At 31.5% G+C, this 16,760-nt stretch overlaps 1 protein-coding gene across 1 annotated transcript in view; it reads left to right on the forward strand.

The window, feature by feature from the left end:
• Positions 1 to 15,933, forward strand: part of LOC111691466 (zinc finger protein 99-like) — a 41,561-nt gene extending 25,628 nt beyond the window's left edge. Inside the window, exons 9-11 of the mRNA XM_023454338.1 lie at positions 349 to 495; positions 856 to 1,086; positions 15,728 to 15,933. Of these exons, the coding sequence (XP_023310106.1) occupies positions 349 to 495; positions 856 to 1,086; positions 15,728 to 15,933 (584 nt within the window). The remainder of the gene's footprint in view (positions 1 to 348; positions 496 to 855; positions 1,087 to 15,727) is intronic.
• The last annotated feature ends 827 nt before the right edge of the window (positions 15,934 to 16,760 follow it).

The following is a 16,760-nucleotide window of genomic DNA, read 5'->3' on the forward strand; positions in this document are numbered from 1 at the left end:
GGATATGCCTACAGTATGTGGGTCTGGAATTTAAGTTCATGGCATATTCAATTCAGCTCATTGTGACTCATATTTGTGAAACCATATTCATTGGGACCCTAAAGAATATAATTTTAGCTTTTAATGTGGAGCTACAGCTAGTCTTTAGATTTTAAGGTGGTTTCTGGTATGTTTGCTCTTCGGAGAGGTCATAGGAAGTGAGTTTTTTGAAAACAACCCAAAAAACACCACGAATAATCTGCTTGAACTCGTTGCCAGAGTTGTGCTCAAGGAAAAACCTACTGAATATAGTTTTGTTGCTTTTTTTTTGCTGTAATTTTTATCTAATGCTAACTTTGATTATTTTAGGTGTGGCACAAGAATACACCTGCTTAAAGTGTTCCAAAACGTACACGAAAAAGCACTCCTATTATGTTCACGTGAGGTATGACTGCGGTGATAAAAGACTATGCAAATGTTTGTATGAGGCCTGCACGTTCCAATCTACAAGAACTGGTAATATGAAAAGGCACATAAAAACGATGCATGGAGTGTCAAACTATTTGCAGTACATGCATAGAGAGAATTGGGAATAATGTGTAGTTTATATCACGCAAATGTTGTAAATGTTAAACTTCTAGTGTCGAACAAATTAAACAGTGAAATTAATGATAGGTTTTTTCTTGTGAGGTATTGATGACATCAAGTACTGCAAATCAATTTAACAAACAAAAAAACTACTGTATAAACCGCATGTTTCAATACCTTTTTATGTTAATTTGACAAGTAACTAGCACATGGCAATCTCTTAACGTCACAATGTTACGTATCTTTGAAATATACTTATCCCATGTCCTGATATTATTTTATTTTTAGCCAAGAACGGCTCAGGATACTTTTGCGAAATCTGCAACACGTTGTTTTCTCGAATGGACTATGTTAAGAGGCACTACATGGAACAACACGCTAATGAAAATAGAATTTATGAATGTTCAAGGTGCCAGAAGAAGTTTAAGAGGACGCACCATTTGAAACGACACTCTCTGACTTGCATCGTGAAGCTGGAAGACAAAACAGATTACCAGCAACAGTTCAACTGCTGCTTCTGTAATATCTGGTTCAAGGATGAAGCGGATTTGTTCGACCACTGGAAACTATGCCATCCAGTTTCAAGTTAAATAGACTACGTTAATTACCCAATAGCTTTAAATGTAAACACATTTTGAATACGTAAATTGTATACTCTAACTGAAAATGGTTATTAAAGATGTGTTTTAGTCTAGAATGAATGTAAGAGATGTTTCTTCATGTTATTTTATTACACGTGTAAATATGTTTGGAATATTGAGTATGAGATATTTGAATGGACCAGATTTATTTATTTTTTTTTAGTTACAGTACTTTTAAAAAAGGTTATGAATCCAGTAACATTTCCTGTTTCTGTAAAAAGATGAAATTTTTAAAAATAAAGATTTATAAATCTAACATCTATTTTAACAGAAAACAGTGCATTAGTACAGTGGGAATATTTTCCACGTACAACTTATTTTTAGCGATACCAAGAAATGTTGGAAATAAGGGTTGAATGAATGTTTCTGAAGCTCCTGAATTTTGTATGAGATCAAACAAATGAACATCGCAAATATTGTTTAGAAAGGTTGGTTTTTCTGTATTCAACGTACGAAAAAGACCATTCTTTTGGCGCATGTTTAATTAATTTTTATATTATTATTATTTTTCACTAGAAACAAAATACCCAAATTACCAAAAAACTATGCCGCAAAAAAACAATATTATTAATTTCCTATAAGAAATTAAACCTTGTTTCACTGTAATCGTAAGAATGTGGTCTGTCCAGCTATGCATATACAGGGTCGGAAAGTCCCCATGGTTCATCTGCCGTTACGTGAGAGCGATAAAAAAAGTCATAGAAATCCGTGCGATAGAGAAAGATGGCTATAATGAAGGCGTCTAATAGTCACCGCCCATTTCGCCCTTCCACAAATAAGAAGTGGATCTTATTTGTGGAAGGTCGAAATTATAGCCATCTTTCTCTATCGGACGGATTTCTAACACTTACTCAGGGTTCGTAGTGGCCGGGAAAACCGGGAATACCGGGAAAAGTCAGGGAATTCGTTATTCTTCATAAAAGACAGGGAATAGTCAGGGAATTTTAAAAATATTCATGAAAGTCAGGGAATTTGATGTTTGCAATTGGAAATTTTGTAAAAGCCGGCCCTGGGTTCTTGAAAGAGAAAACTATTTGTCGTTTTGAAACCTTTATAAGAGGTTCTTAGGGTATAAAAAAGATTATGGAGTCCAGTTGAGAAAAAAATTAATGCATAAACGCCAATTAGTATATAAAAATGAACTACAAGTGACCTGGATTTTTTTTTATAAGTCAGGGAAAACCTGGAAAAGTCAGGGAATTCTTTCTTACTTTTGAACTATGAACCCTGTTACTTTATCGCTCTCACGTAATGGCCGATGAATCATGGGGACTTTCCGACCCTGTAGAGTCAAGATATTCCATTAAAAAGAACGTTGATTTATTTACACATCTGTGGCGTTGATTACTGTGAAGGAATATAAAATTTTAATGTTTCTGGAAAGTTTAAGCAGCTCTTGTATTCAACATTTTTGTGTATCCCTAAAAATAATCAGCAGGTGAGACGTAAAATATATACACGGTGTCCCATTTTAAATTACACACAATATCTTCTTTTTAGGGAAGCGCTTTCAAAAGAAACATTTTAAACAAAAGTTGTAATCTGTTTTTGGAAAAAAAATCGCTAATACCAATAAGCTGTTTTGATGTCAAAAAAGACGTCCTAGTTGGCCGTGAATTGCATTAATAAAAACAGCAATATCACAGTTAGATAGAGTTTTTTTAGCCCACATTCCAAAAGAAAAAAAATTGAAATCGGCCAAAAAATAAAGAAGTTACAGGCTTGTGTCATATTTAAGCGCGACACCCTGTATATATTCTTTTAATATATAGTGTTAAGAATACAAAAAAAAATGTTAGAAAATATAACCCACCCACCGTTGGTTATAACCGTGTGCTTCTCTTTTACTAATCTACTTCCGTAGGTTTTATTATGAGTTAGTTACTTTTAGATATTTAGTTTTCCTTCTCTAATACGTTTATTTCAGTGGAAAAATTTACTTGCTCAAAATGTGGGAAGAGGTACACGACAATTCCAACGCTAAATCGCCACTTCAAATACGAATGTGGAAAGCCCCCGAAATTCTCTTGCCCGTTGTGCAACAAAAAGTTCAAAAGGAAAGACAGCATGGAACGGCATTGTCAACTCATACACCGATTCCAGCCTAATCTGAAGAGGATTAAATATATGGCGGAGTAAATGTAATGTATTTGATGTAACACGTGTTTGTTTGAAATAGTAATGAATAAATTAGATAAGGGGTTTCGAAATTATGGTTATTTCATTTTTGTTTTTACTACTACTGCTACTTTCAGAAAATTGATCTGTAACACAAATTAACGATTATAATCCGGTCAAATTAGTCATAAAAATAGTGGACAAATAACGACAAAGCTAAATTTTGGTGGAGACCTTGGGTACACCATTGGAAATAAAGTTTCAAAAGTCCCCATCGATCCCATGTGTGCTATAAAAGTTATTCGGGGTCAAAAGTCAACATTTGAGGTTTTTTGGATTTTCTTCGAAAACGGTAAGTTTTATCAAAAAAGTAGTTCTTACAAAAATTATAGACCTTAAAATTATCTACAAAAATGGCCCTTATACTTTTTTTTTCTAAGAATCACCATTCCTGAGATATTGCGATTCTAAAAGTTGAAGGAGTCACGTTCTACATGATATGCACATATATGCCACGAATATACATAGTCAGGCACTTAATACAAGTAAAAATGTCTATTTGTGTCTCGTATATGCATAAACTATACTATTCTGAGAATATACACTCAAAAGAAACTCCCTTAGTCAATCCCCTCTACCTGCATGGCTTTGAATAACATCTGGCTACTCTATTGTAAAAACTTTTGTAAAAAATACACCCTCCAACATCGGCTTCTGCTAATCAACACTTGTATCGAGTATACTATCAAGTTCAGACATGGCTAGGCAATCAACTGAACCCAGAAGACAGGTTGGAAATTAACAGATAATACTTTGGAACCGATTCAAATTTTACTCCCACCTGCTCCGGAAAAGCTCTTAAAAAAATATTTTTTACAATTGCAAAAAAGGTTGTAGTACTAAATGTGGCTGTAGAAGAGTAGGGTTACTGTGTTCTGCAGCGTGTACTAATTGGCAAAGCCATTCTTGCTCAAATGTCCAATTGAATACAACAGACGAAGATTCATGTAATTTCGATGAAGATACAGCTGATTCATCTTCATTTGAACAATTTATGAACATCCAGCAAGAAGATGAGGAAGAAGAAGAAGAAGAAATCGAAAAAGACATGACTGTTGAAGTCGATATTGAAGAGTATGAATCAGATTAAATTATCAAAAGAAATCACAACTACAGTTAAAGTCAATAACCAATAATATCATTAGTCATCATGCAGTCAAAAGAGTATTGTCCCTGAAAAGTCCGTCATAACAGTTCGTGGAGTAGCCCTACCGGGGAAACTACGTTAAAAAAAACGCACTACCTCACAGGTGGTGTGGAAATGTGTGCATATCATGTAGAACGTGACTCCTTCAACTATTAAAATCGCGATATCAGAAATTGTGATTTTTAGAAAAAAAGTATAAGGGCCATTTTTGTAGATAATTTTAATATCTATAATTTTTGTCAGGACTACTTTTTTGATAAAACTTACCGTTTTCGAAAAAAATCCAAAAAAACCTCAAATTTTGACCTTTGACCCCGAATAACTTTTTTAGCACACATTGGATCGATGGGGACTTTTGATACTTTAATTCTAATGGTATACCCAAGGTCTCCACCAAAATTTAGCTCTGTCGGAATTTTCGTTATTTGAAATGTCTATTTTGACTGGACTATTAACGTAGGTCAGCTATCATTGGGCCAGGTAAGCCAATATTACGTAAATAGTACCATAAAAAAATAAAATGTATTTTATACTAGAACAAGCATCAAATTTAAAAATTCAGTGCCGAAATAGCACTTCAAACCTGTCTACGCACTAGCTATCAAGAATTTTGTAGAAAATGTTTTTTAATGCAGACTGAATTTGTTTGCTTAAGATCTCTAAGATGAAGTTAAACTATTGTATACATTTATTTGGTTGTTTAACTTACAATTTAATAAAGATAAATGTTGGCGTTATTTAGAAAGGATGATACCGTTTTGCATTGTTGAGAGCAGAAAATAATGTGTACTTAAAATTAAATTATTTGTAATTTCCTAAGTTTATTATTTTTTAGCGCCTCACGTTTATTTTACATGCAAGAATTGTGGAAAAGTGTACAGAAACCAAACTTCTTACAGTCGTCACATTCACCAAGAATGTGGCCAGCCTAGACGACATACGTGTTCCGTTTGTTTTAAGAAGTTCAAGAGGAAGGATTCATTGAAAACACATATTACGAATATTCACTAAGAAACTATCAAACTAAGATAAATCGTATATAATACTTAATATGATGTAAAAAGGTTTTTTTATATAAATTATGAGCACATTAAAAGTACATTATCATTCCATACATAAAATGAATTGATGGAACCTCTTTTGGATATGCAAATATTAAATTGTTCTTAATGACTTCAAGATTGTTTAGTGTTAAAAAATTACCCTGCTTATTTTTATATGTATTGTGGTTTATAATTTTTTCACTAATTTTAGAAACTAAAATTATTTACTATCAAATGCATTCCTTCAATAAGAAGTATATTAATATTACATCCATTTTATAGGAAGTGGTTTAAATTGGGTGGATTTTTTAGCTTCACTTTGCTACAAATTTATTTTGTTTCACATTCACAGGGTTCAAGAGAGACACCGCGACTAACTTTGAAGCAATTTTTCTGTTCAAAATAAACAAAAGTAACAACATATTTTCCCTTCAACAGAAAAATTGTTCTTACTCAATTGCTCTAGATAATTTACTTCCTCAACTGTTCTTATCCCACTTCTAAAGAGCATAGGGGAAAAATATATATTTTTTATTTTAATGTCGCTCATGGACCCTGCGTACCGAATTGCTTGATTTTGCTTTATTATTATTGATTAATATTTATGTTGTTTTAGGTCACGGTTGTATAAATTGCTCCAAAACATACAAAAACAGGGATTCTCTCGTAAGGCACCAAAAATACGAATGTTTTAAATTACCCCGATTTGCGTGTGGGATATGTTCCTTCAAAACGAAGTATAAGTTCACTCTCAAGTCGCACGTGTTGCGGATGCACCTGGACAGAGTCGTGCAAGAAACAAAACCGAGTTTCAATACCTACTTTAAATTTAACGATAATATGTAAATAGATTTATATCATGTATCCAGTGTGTATATGTATATAATTTTGTATATTAATTATGTAATACTACTTGTAATGTGGATGTTTTACTGTCCAGTAAAAACTTCGTTGATGCAAGTCATTATTTTTCTCTAAGTCGCTCTATCTTTGAAACCAGAGGCAAAATTGGAGAAATGCGGAAAAATTAAACTTTCAAATCAAAAAGCGCTATGATTGTTTAAATTTTGCATTACTAGGATTAAGAATAAGTGATAAAGAAAAAAAACATAGTGGATATATGAAAAATAAAAGTGTTGCGTTACCTGAAATACAAAACAAGAACAAAATTTAGTTGATTTGAAATTAAAAGTAGGGTCGCTGCCGAAATTTATCCAAGAGTAAATTATTAAAAAGAAAACGTCTCCACAGAAGTGTAAGCACGGAAAATAGCCGGCTACACAATTTTCTTGAATTTTCCAGTCACAAAGAAGCACAACAAGTAAGTCCCAGCTAAAGTCAACTCAAAAATACCATCCAGTTATAGAAAAACCAAGCAGAAAGATAAGCCAAACGACGCAATTCACCATTTTGGAAGTCGAGTGTCTGGAACAGCACTAACAGCAGTGAAGAAGTACAGTGCACTGACTCAGAAGACATATTACAACCAAGGAACATTGACAAAACAAGAGCTTGAATCGAGGGACGCAAAGCGCCTCAGGACCAATTGAAATACGAAGCCTAGCGCCTTAGGACAATTAACTAATGGTAAAATTCACAAAGAACTATTAATAAATGCACCGTTGTTTGATCATTGTTCTTTATTATTATTATTATTAAGAATAAGAATTGGCGCAGGATAGGGTAAGTTAGAATAAGGTTTGAGTATGATCTCTAAAGAGTCATTAAAAAAAAATTGAATTGAAATTTAATAAATAAATGCTTTGTTAACTAGTTGTTTTACAAAATACAGTAATTGATAACATACAATTAAATTGAAATCATTCCACTTTGATTAATTTATTAATTCTGGTCAAATTAACTTGTGTTTTCTATGGATTTCAATTGCCCTAAGTCATTGATTAGATTAAAAAATAATAATAAATAGCCTTTCTCAGAACTTCACTTTGAGGTAAGATTTCTCATGGTCACAAAATTCATACTGTATTAAAATTGAACAGAGACCTTCTTTTCAAATTAGCAGACCAGTTTTGAACTAAATTGAAAAGATATGCGCATATGAGCTGGCGCCCAACTAAGAAGAAGGGTAGAAGAAGAAGAGGAAGAGCTTAAGCCAATCAAAGTAAGAAAGGATAACATACTCAAAATAATAACAATATTTTATATTTTAATAAATGACAATGCAAGTTATATAACTAAAAAACTGAACGAGTATCCCTAAATTGTGTCGATCAGTTTATTTCCAGGTATGTCATAAAATGAATTTATTTTAAAGAAAATATATTAAAAATTACTACACGTGTTGGTAAAAAAAATAAATGAGAAGGAAAATAACGTATTACCTCTCAATAACTAGAGACTTTTTGCATCTCGTGATTTGATGACAGCGGTCTTTAGATGAAATGTGATGTACGTGGTGAGGAAAGGCGTAAATGCTCCCGCCGGAGCAGAAGAAGAGGTTCCAGGAACTTGCTAACGCAACTCCAAAAATATCAAAAAAAAAATGCCAAAACAGGAATCACCAAACAACAATGTGAGACCAATTCTCCCTTTGCTACGAAGGATGAGTAAACACACTCACTATAAATACTTATTGTACCCGCAAAAAGTTTGCAACCAGTAGAAAATCCACGTGAGAATCGCATTCGATATCCAACGAAACTTGAAACTCTAGAAATTTCTTTACTATCCGTTAAAAATGGATTTTTAACTTAATAAGACAAAGGCCTTTTGATATTTAGGCCCAAATTCAGAGACTTCCCTAAATCTGTACTAACCTTTTACTCACATCAAACTTATGCTTCACTCAACTTAGGTTACCATCATCTCTTTCTCAATTCTGGTATTCAGAAATGTGTGCAAATGAGTGACTAACTTGAGTGTGCATCAAACCACAAATTACTAGATAAGGGAATATTCGGATAAATAATAAATAATGAAAATCAAAAGTTCTAATTAATTATGCAGGTAAAAAAATCCTCATATAAACCATTATAACCGAAGTAATAATAATCATATTTAGTTAATTTTCCCTACTATATACTTCATACAGAGTAGAATGAGTGACAAGCAACCGTTTATGATGTATTAGAACTAATTATAATTTATACATATAGCGTTCACCTACAGAATATCCTTTATTGAATACCGGGACTTAATTATTTGTAAAATATACTGCTAGAATATTATGAAACCACAAAATTAGTAAATTAGGAACGTAGTATATCACTAACCTAGCACTCATTTGTGAGGACAATTTGAGTACGATTTAAATGACTCATTGAAGTAACGATTAAGATGAGTTGAGTATGAGATAAGTGTGAGTGGAACTTTAGTGTGATCTATGAATTTGGGCCTTAAAATACTTTTCAGAATAAGCCTTGTAGTGCCATCTGTCCATGAAAAACGAACGCTAGATAAGAAGTACAGGAAACCACCATAAGATACGTGAAACGTCCGATAATGCGGGCGATAAAATAGCTACTGCCAAAATTAGTCGAACACCTAGGAATAAACAAGTACAAACTGACACAAATTACACAACTAACATGTTGCTTACCAAAATGAAATATAATAATGCTAAAATAATAGTTACGTTGTCTTTTTATAATATTTATGCAATATAGGTTGGTTAATACGAATTATTATTTATTTATTTTGATCCATCACATCCTTCACCATATCAGTTGACCAATATGCCCATCATTACTCAAATGAGCAAATTAATGACGTAATCATGGATCGTACTGATGATTTTTGGCATTTGAAATCAGTAAATGCCACTACAGGTCAAATATTTTAAAAATAATTTGATGATTAGAATGTCCCATCTCTGCAATCAAGTGGCTGACCTTACAAGTAAGCTGGTATCTGTGTCTCCTGAGAAAAAACTTCTTCGATGGCTTTTTGTCTTCTAATTTTTGTTACGTTTTAGGAACCTACCAATGTGGATTGTGCAAGAAAAGCTACTCTAAAAAATTTTCGTTCTACGCTCACAGGGCATACTCGTGCAGATACAAGAGGAAATGCAGGTTCATATGTCCCTTAGAATATTGCGAGTACAAAACAAACCTGAAATATAATTTTAAGAGGCATATAAGCACTCATAATTCTAGGGGTGAAAATGTTGAAATGACATTAGAATAAATTTTGCAACACATTATATTAATTAACATTAAATTTCGTGGTGAGATGATGTGATTGCTTACAGTCTAATGAAAAGTAAAGACAACTTATTTGGACTATTCATATTTCCGGTTATTTTTTCAATTCATATTTATTATTGTTTTGTTATCCTCATAAAAACATTAAAAGTGTTGTTTTTCTATTACTGTTTTTATTTTTAATTTTTTTCGATTTACACCTCGCAATTTTGTACTTACACAAAATATAGACATCTTTCTACTGTCAAATTTAATTTCCTAACTTAAGGTATGTACAACCATTTTTTTTTATTTCAATAGCGAGCTTGATGTGTCAATATTTCAGTGGTTTTACTTGCTTAATCATTATGGAAAAATAACAGAAATATTTTCAGGTTCTTATAAGTGTTATATATGCAAAAAATCATATAAGCTGAAAAGTTCACTGGCGAGGCATATAAAATCGGAGTGCGAAACCCTCAAGCTGTATCCCTGTGGTTATCCCAACTGTAACTATAGGGCCACTAGGAAGTATTTGTTAGTTAATCATGTGAAAGCTAAACATTAGCATGTACCTACTTGCTTGAAAATAATGAATTGTAAATATGTAAATAATAAAAAGTTTTGACAGTTCTTTCATCATCTGTATTGTAAAATTGCTCTTATATTTTAGGTAATAATTTTAATTTTATTTTGTCGAGTTAAATTTCTCGTTTTAAGGCCAACTTTGATAAACATATATTTCGAAGTCATTTGGCGTTATTTTTTGTACAACCCTCTACTAAGTATTTCAGGTTAGACGATTTGAAGTCATTGTGGAAGTAAATAAATTAACAAAATTAGTACCCGAGTCACACACAAATTATTGGCGATTTAGGAAATTCCTGTTAATTTTAAATTAATTTTCGTTTGCGTTCTAGTAACTTTAATGTTGTAGGTTCATTCTGTTGCAAAACCTGCGGTAAAATGTACAAAGTCAAGAGGTCTTTGTGGAGACACATGAAGTTCGAATGTGGTATCTTAGCCCCATACGCTTGTTTGTTCCCTCACTGTACCTACAGAGCTACAAGAAAATACCTATTGGCCAGTCATCTGAAAATTAAGCATAATATATTTTCGAATATCTAAGTTATGGCAGGCAAGTTATCGTATTCAGTTTGTGATGCATAATAGCAATTTAATTTATATTTCCTGATATGTAATAAACCTCTAGGTGTTTTAAAAAGAATCATTTGTAGTAAATAATGTCTATTGTTACTTGCCATTTTAACATTTTTGTATATGATACACTTAAATAGTATAAGTCCAAGGCGTGGATAAATTAAGTTACGTCACTACTCAACCCAGTCTGAAAAGTATGATTATTTTATACATATAATATTTTAGAAATGAAATTGTAATTTCTAGAAATTATGTATTTCACAGTATTCAAATTTACTTGCAAAAATATACAATTTTACAAAGGAAATGTGTGATTTAATTAACCTGTAAAAACAACTATACTATACATTACTTAAATTTTAAGTTTTTAGCCACTTTCGTTATACAAATCTATTTATTTATTTTATGTTTCTTTAATGTTGTATATTTTAGATACTTATATGTGTGCAGCTTGCGGAAAATCGTACAAGTCCACAACAAGTTTGTCGCTCCATCGCAGATATTACTGTGGAAAATCTCCATCCATGTCTTGCACATTCTGCTCTTATAGAACCTACCAAAAGGGAAATCTAAAATGCCACATTACAGTACACCATAAGGATAACATGAAGAAAAAACAGTGAGATGTAGGCGACGGGGGGTTTTGAGGAACTTGATCTGTCAAAGTAGATATCGGAATCCAATTAAATAAAGTTGTACCTCGTGGTTACAATACCTGTGATTCATTTAGTAATTTGTATTATTTTTTTACATAATGAGAATAGTTTTTTCTAAGTTTAAGTTAAAAGTTTTTGTCCTGTTCCGCAACTGACTTTAATCAACTTTTAGAAGTTTTCTTATGCAACGACTGTGGAAAACGATATAAATCTAATACCAGTTTAAGTCTGCACAGAAAGTATTACTGTGGCAAGCCTCCTTCCATGCTCTGCACCATGTGTTCATATAAGACTTACCACAAAGGGAATTTGAAGAGACACGTTGTTGTACACCACAACACAAAATAGCTATTTGTTTACTTGTTTTTATTAGAAAAGTTATATTTACTTTTATAAAATTATACTAGTAATAAGAAAATCTTTTTGAGTTATGTTAAAATTGTACGAACTAGTTTTAGATTCTATTCATTTCATTATTGAAAAAAATGTTTGAAAAAGGATGAACTGTTATGTGGAAGATTTAAAAAAGTTGTATGTGTGTACAATGACATTTAATTTTGTAATAAACATCAAACAAAATACTTAAAAGCCTTTTATTCATATGACTGCTTGTTATATTTTAAAGTTGATTAAGTGTGTGCAAATTGCCTTATCTTGTGCGTTTCAGGTACCTATTTCTGTACAAATTGTGGGAAATCGTATAAATTTGCAAGAAGTTTGGCACTGCACCGCAAATATTATTGTGGAAAACCACCATCTATGGTTTGCAGCTTGTGCTCTTACAAAACCTATCAAAAAGGAAACTTAAAGTGCCATATCGCTATGCGCCATTGTGAAAATATAAAAAGGACTTAATGAAATAAAACTGTAAATTTCTGTGTTACTGTTTTTTTTTTTAATATTCCTATTTCTGTAAGTTTTTAAATAAAAGCATAATAGGTAAAACCAATAGGTTTAATAACATTTTTAAAAAAAGAATGACATTTGATTAAACAAATTATATACACCTGATATTTTGTGCTAACTATTATTGTTTTGCAGATGTGCATACATGCGAAAAATGTGGAAATATTTATAAAACTAGGAGAAGCTTATTGCTGCATAAGAGATACTATTGCGGGAAGCTACCCTCAATGATTTGCAATTATTGTCAGTACAAAACTTACCACAAGGGAAATTTAAAAAGGCACATTGTGAAACATCACAATCCTATAGGAATGTGACTATATACAATAATATTGATGATTTTATTTTTAATTTAGTTTCTTTTACAAACTGTTTAACGTTTCTGATATATTTAGTAGAATTCCACAATCTGACGACACTTGAATTATGAAATTTTACACTTTTTTAGCAAAAGTGTTTTTCATAAGTTATCAGTTACTATTATATTAGTTATTTTGTACAAATATAAGAACGCTTTATAAAACTGAAGAAATTTTATTTTGATTCAACTATTCAATTTAAAAATAGTACCCATGTTAATAATCTTTATAAAAAATGTAAAATAACAAACTAAAATAAAAAAGTACAATTGTGTAAATACACTTACACCTATTGTAATATTTAAATAATATTTACAGTACAACTTATATGTAGAAATAAAGGTAATTATTCCAAATAATTTTGCTTTAAGAATAATATGGTATAAATAAGTATACCGAGTGTTCCATTAAAGTCTTCGACCCGCTGTATCTCGAAAACTATTATAGATTTCGGGAAAAAAATTGATGACTAATATGGCCACTAGAATTTAATTTAATTTAATTCAATAAAATTATTTTTAACTTCCAATTTTTTTAAAATACTGCTTTATTTTTAAAAAATCAAATGGAACGATAGATACAACTTAATGTTTTCGAGACCTTTTCATTCTTCAAAATTTTTGTAGGAAAAATTTTGCTCCTTAAAATATAAAGGAAGGGGGTGTGAAAATTATGTCCTACGACAAAAAGTAAGATAATTCTGGATTACGTAAACCGATTTCAATGAAGTTGAGCTTGTTGAAAAGGCAATTGATTGCTTAATCATAGCCTTAAATTGAATTTCAATTTAAAAAAATAAACAAACCGTCAAGTGCCCTTGTTTTTCTAGTGGAAACACACTTGTGAACAAAAGCATATTATAGTCTAATATTTTACCCAGTTTAGTTTAGGATCAAGGGCTATTTCTGTGCAAAATTTCATGAACATTGGAGATGGTCGTCTAGGACCGTTGAGTCAGTTGACACGGAATGACCCTAAATGCATTTAAGAGTGTGCGGTACATGAATATACTACCAGTGTAAATTTTCAACGCAATTACGTTTTAGGTATCGGTTGCCCAAAGTGTGGGAAACAGTACAGAAAAAGAGACTCGCTATACTGCCACCTGCGTAGGGACTGTGGTGTAGAACGGAGTTATACCTGCACTTATGGGTCATGTGTTTACAATACAAGGAGCTACACACCCTATAATTTTAAAAAACATCTTTACAAAATTCACCCTGAGGAGTATTGGAAACATAAACGAAGATTGTCTTAAAGATGTGTTATTTGTAACATTTTTCCTGCTCATCTAACATTGACATACTTTATGAAGTTATTTATCTGTGGTACTGTGTGTAAAAATTGATGAAATAACCCATTGGAATAATTGCAAATACTTCTTTCGCCATTCAACAAAAAAATCGCGGTCTCTTTTAATATTCGGATCTATTTTTTTTGCAGAACCTCCAAGTTCTCTTAGCAGAAAGGTTTATTTCATTAAGTTTTGACAAAATTCCCAATAAATAAGGAATTTAAATTATTCAACATTACATATACACGTCGTGTTATAATGGTTTGAAGTATACAGTACCTTTAACCTTCTCTGTTTTATTAAAATTCAGTCAAATCCATATCTAATATATTTGTAACTATTTTCGAATTATTATTGTACTAAATAAAAATATATAAATACAATGAACACATTTCATTCGGCAGCAGAAATGTAGAACGATATTTTGAGGCATAAGTTTTTTACATTTTTTTTTTGGGAGTGCCATATTACTACAACTGACAGGTATTGTTTAAAATATTTGTTTGTAGTATTTTTTGGGTACATTTAGGAATATTGTTACACACTTTTCTGAAATTTTTAAATTTCTTATTAACTAAATAAATATTATAAATATTATATTCTGCAATATTCCAGAAAAGTCAAGAGTGTAGCAACATTCCGAAACATTAACAAAATTAGACCCTACCAAGTTTTAATATATTTATTTTAATTAATAGATTTCTCGCAATTCCTGAAAACCGAGCAATCTAACATATTTTGTTTTTCAGCAAAGTTTATTTGTACCCGATGTAATAAGGTATACATGAAGGAAAACTCTTTATATTACCACCAACTAAGATACTGTGGAAAACCGCCTACGAACATTTGCCCCTACAAGCATTGCGAATACAAGTCTCACATTAAGTCAAATCTGAAGAGACACTGTCTACTACGACATAATATGGTGTTTGACTAAATCAAATTTTTTGTACGGACTTCTCATCGAAAATGATCGCCTCGAGCAAAGAAAGTTTCTTAATAAATTTGTTTCACAACAGCACCCCTTGATATAATTTTTTTCGAGGCTCTCAAAGGACCATACTACTTTTATGGGGAGCTACTTTTCCTAATAGAAGAAACAGAAAGGATACTGGGGTTACAATTTTCAGTGGGAAAGCCTGTACATCATTAGATTATCACCATCTACAATTGGGAAATAAAGTTTTGTTATCGTATTAGACTCTAGTAAGTGTAATTGTCAGAAGTAGTGAAGTTTATATAAAAAAATAAAATATTGAAAGCGTGTTTGTTTGAATTTTCTAATAATTTATTTATTTCAACAAATAATGTTTTTGGAATCTAAGTGATGGATTTAATAATTAATTACCTAAATGCATCCCAAACTATCTGAAATCGAAGATCTACTTACATAAAATTGAAAGTAAAATAAAATAGTTGAGGTCTTTGGTTATACAGTATGATTCTTAAATTATTAGTATTTCAAAAACTACACAATGCGCATTTTGCGAAGAATTTTATAGGAAATCGTTTCCTTCAATAATAACGTGCCAAATTAAAAACTATAAGAATTAAACAACGCAAACATGGTGCTGGTTTCTTTGTAATCATCCAAAAACCACGAGAATTATGTAACTTCATATTTCCTTTGTAGGTTTCTCTAAGTTGTACTCCTGCAGCTCTTGTAATCGAGCGTACAAATTCAAACGAGGTCTTCTGCAACACCAGAAATACGAATGTGGAAAACCCAAACAGTTCGCTTGTGCCATCGAAGGCTGTGACTACAGAGCCAAAGTCAAAGGGAACGTTAAGCAGCATTTAGTTAAGAAACATAAAATCATGTTCACAACTTATAATTGATGTTACTGGAAAGTCCAAAGCTTGAAAAACTTGAAATGATTTAATTTGTCAAAAAAACTGAAAATTTCTCGATGAAGGCTTAGAAAATATTCATTGAAATCTTCTTCCCATTCAGATAAAGCTAAAACGTTTTGCAGACCTACTACTTTGTGTGCAAGGTGCTTTAATAGGCTATTGATTATCGGATTTTAAAAGGAACGTTCAAGATATTTTATTACATGAATCGTTCAAATGGTCATTTTAGATGAAAAAACCGCGGAGTGCTATTAAGTTAGAGGGTGGAAATTGGAGATAGGGGTGGAAATTGTATCTCGAAAACGAAGCAAAATTTCGTTATAGTTCATAGGAAAAATTATTTATAGAATTGAATTTTCCATCGAAATGGCTTATTTAAAAAATTTGAAAGGGAAATTGTATGCAAAGAATCGTTAATAAACAATTTGAAAAAAAGCAAAAAATTCGATTTTTTATTTTTTTTTGCTTTTTTTGCCTCTAGTTTTTTTTTGAGTAAAGTTAGGTATAGGCATTGTTTCATAAAAAAAGTAGATAAAATTTCCTTCAAAAAAACAGGTTATACAGTAATTTTGGATGAGAATTGACTGATATATATGGCCGCTCAAACGTTTTAATTCTCATTTTTTGCAAAATAGGAAGAATTCGTTCAAGGATTTTCATAACATGACTTATTCGAAGGATCATTAAAAATGAAAAAACTGCGAGGTGCTATTAAATTAGAGGGTTGAAATTGATGATAGGGATGAAAATGCACTTTTGCAGTGTTTTAAATATAGCAGGAAAACGAACCAAATTTCGGTATAGTTCACGGG

The sequence above is a fragment of the Anoplophora glabripennis genome, unplaced genomic scaffold (assembly GCF_000390285.2).
Source record: "Anoplophora glabripennis isolate ALB-LARVAE unplaced genomic scaffold, Agla_2.0 scaffold53, whole genome shotgun sequence".
Taxonomy (NCBI): Eukaryota; Metazoa; Arthropoda; class Insecta; order Coleoptera; family Cerambycidae; genus Anoplophora; species Anoplophora glabripennis.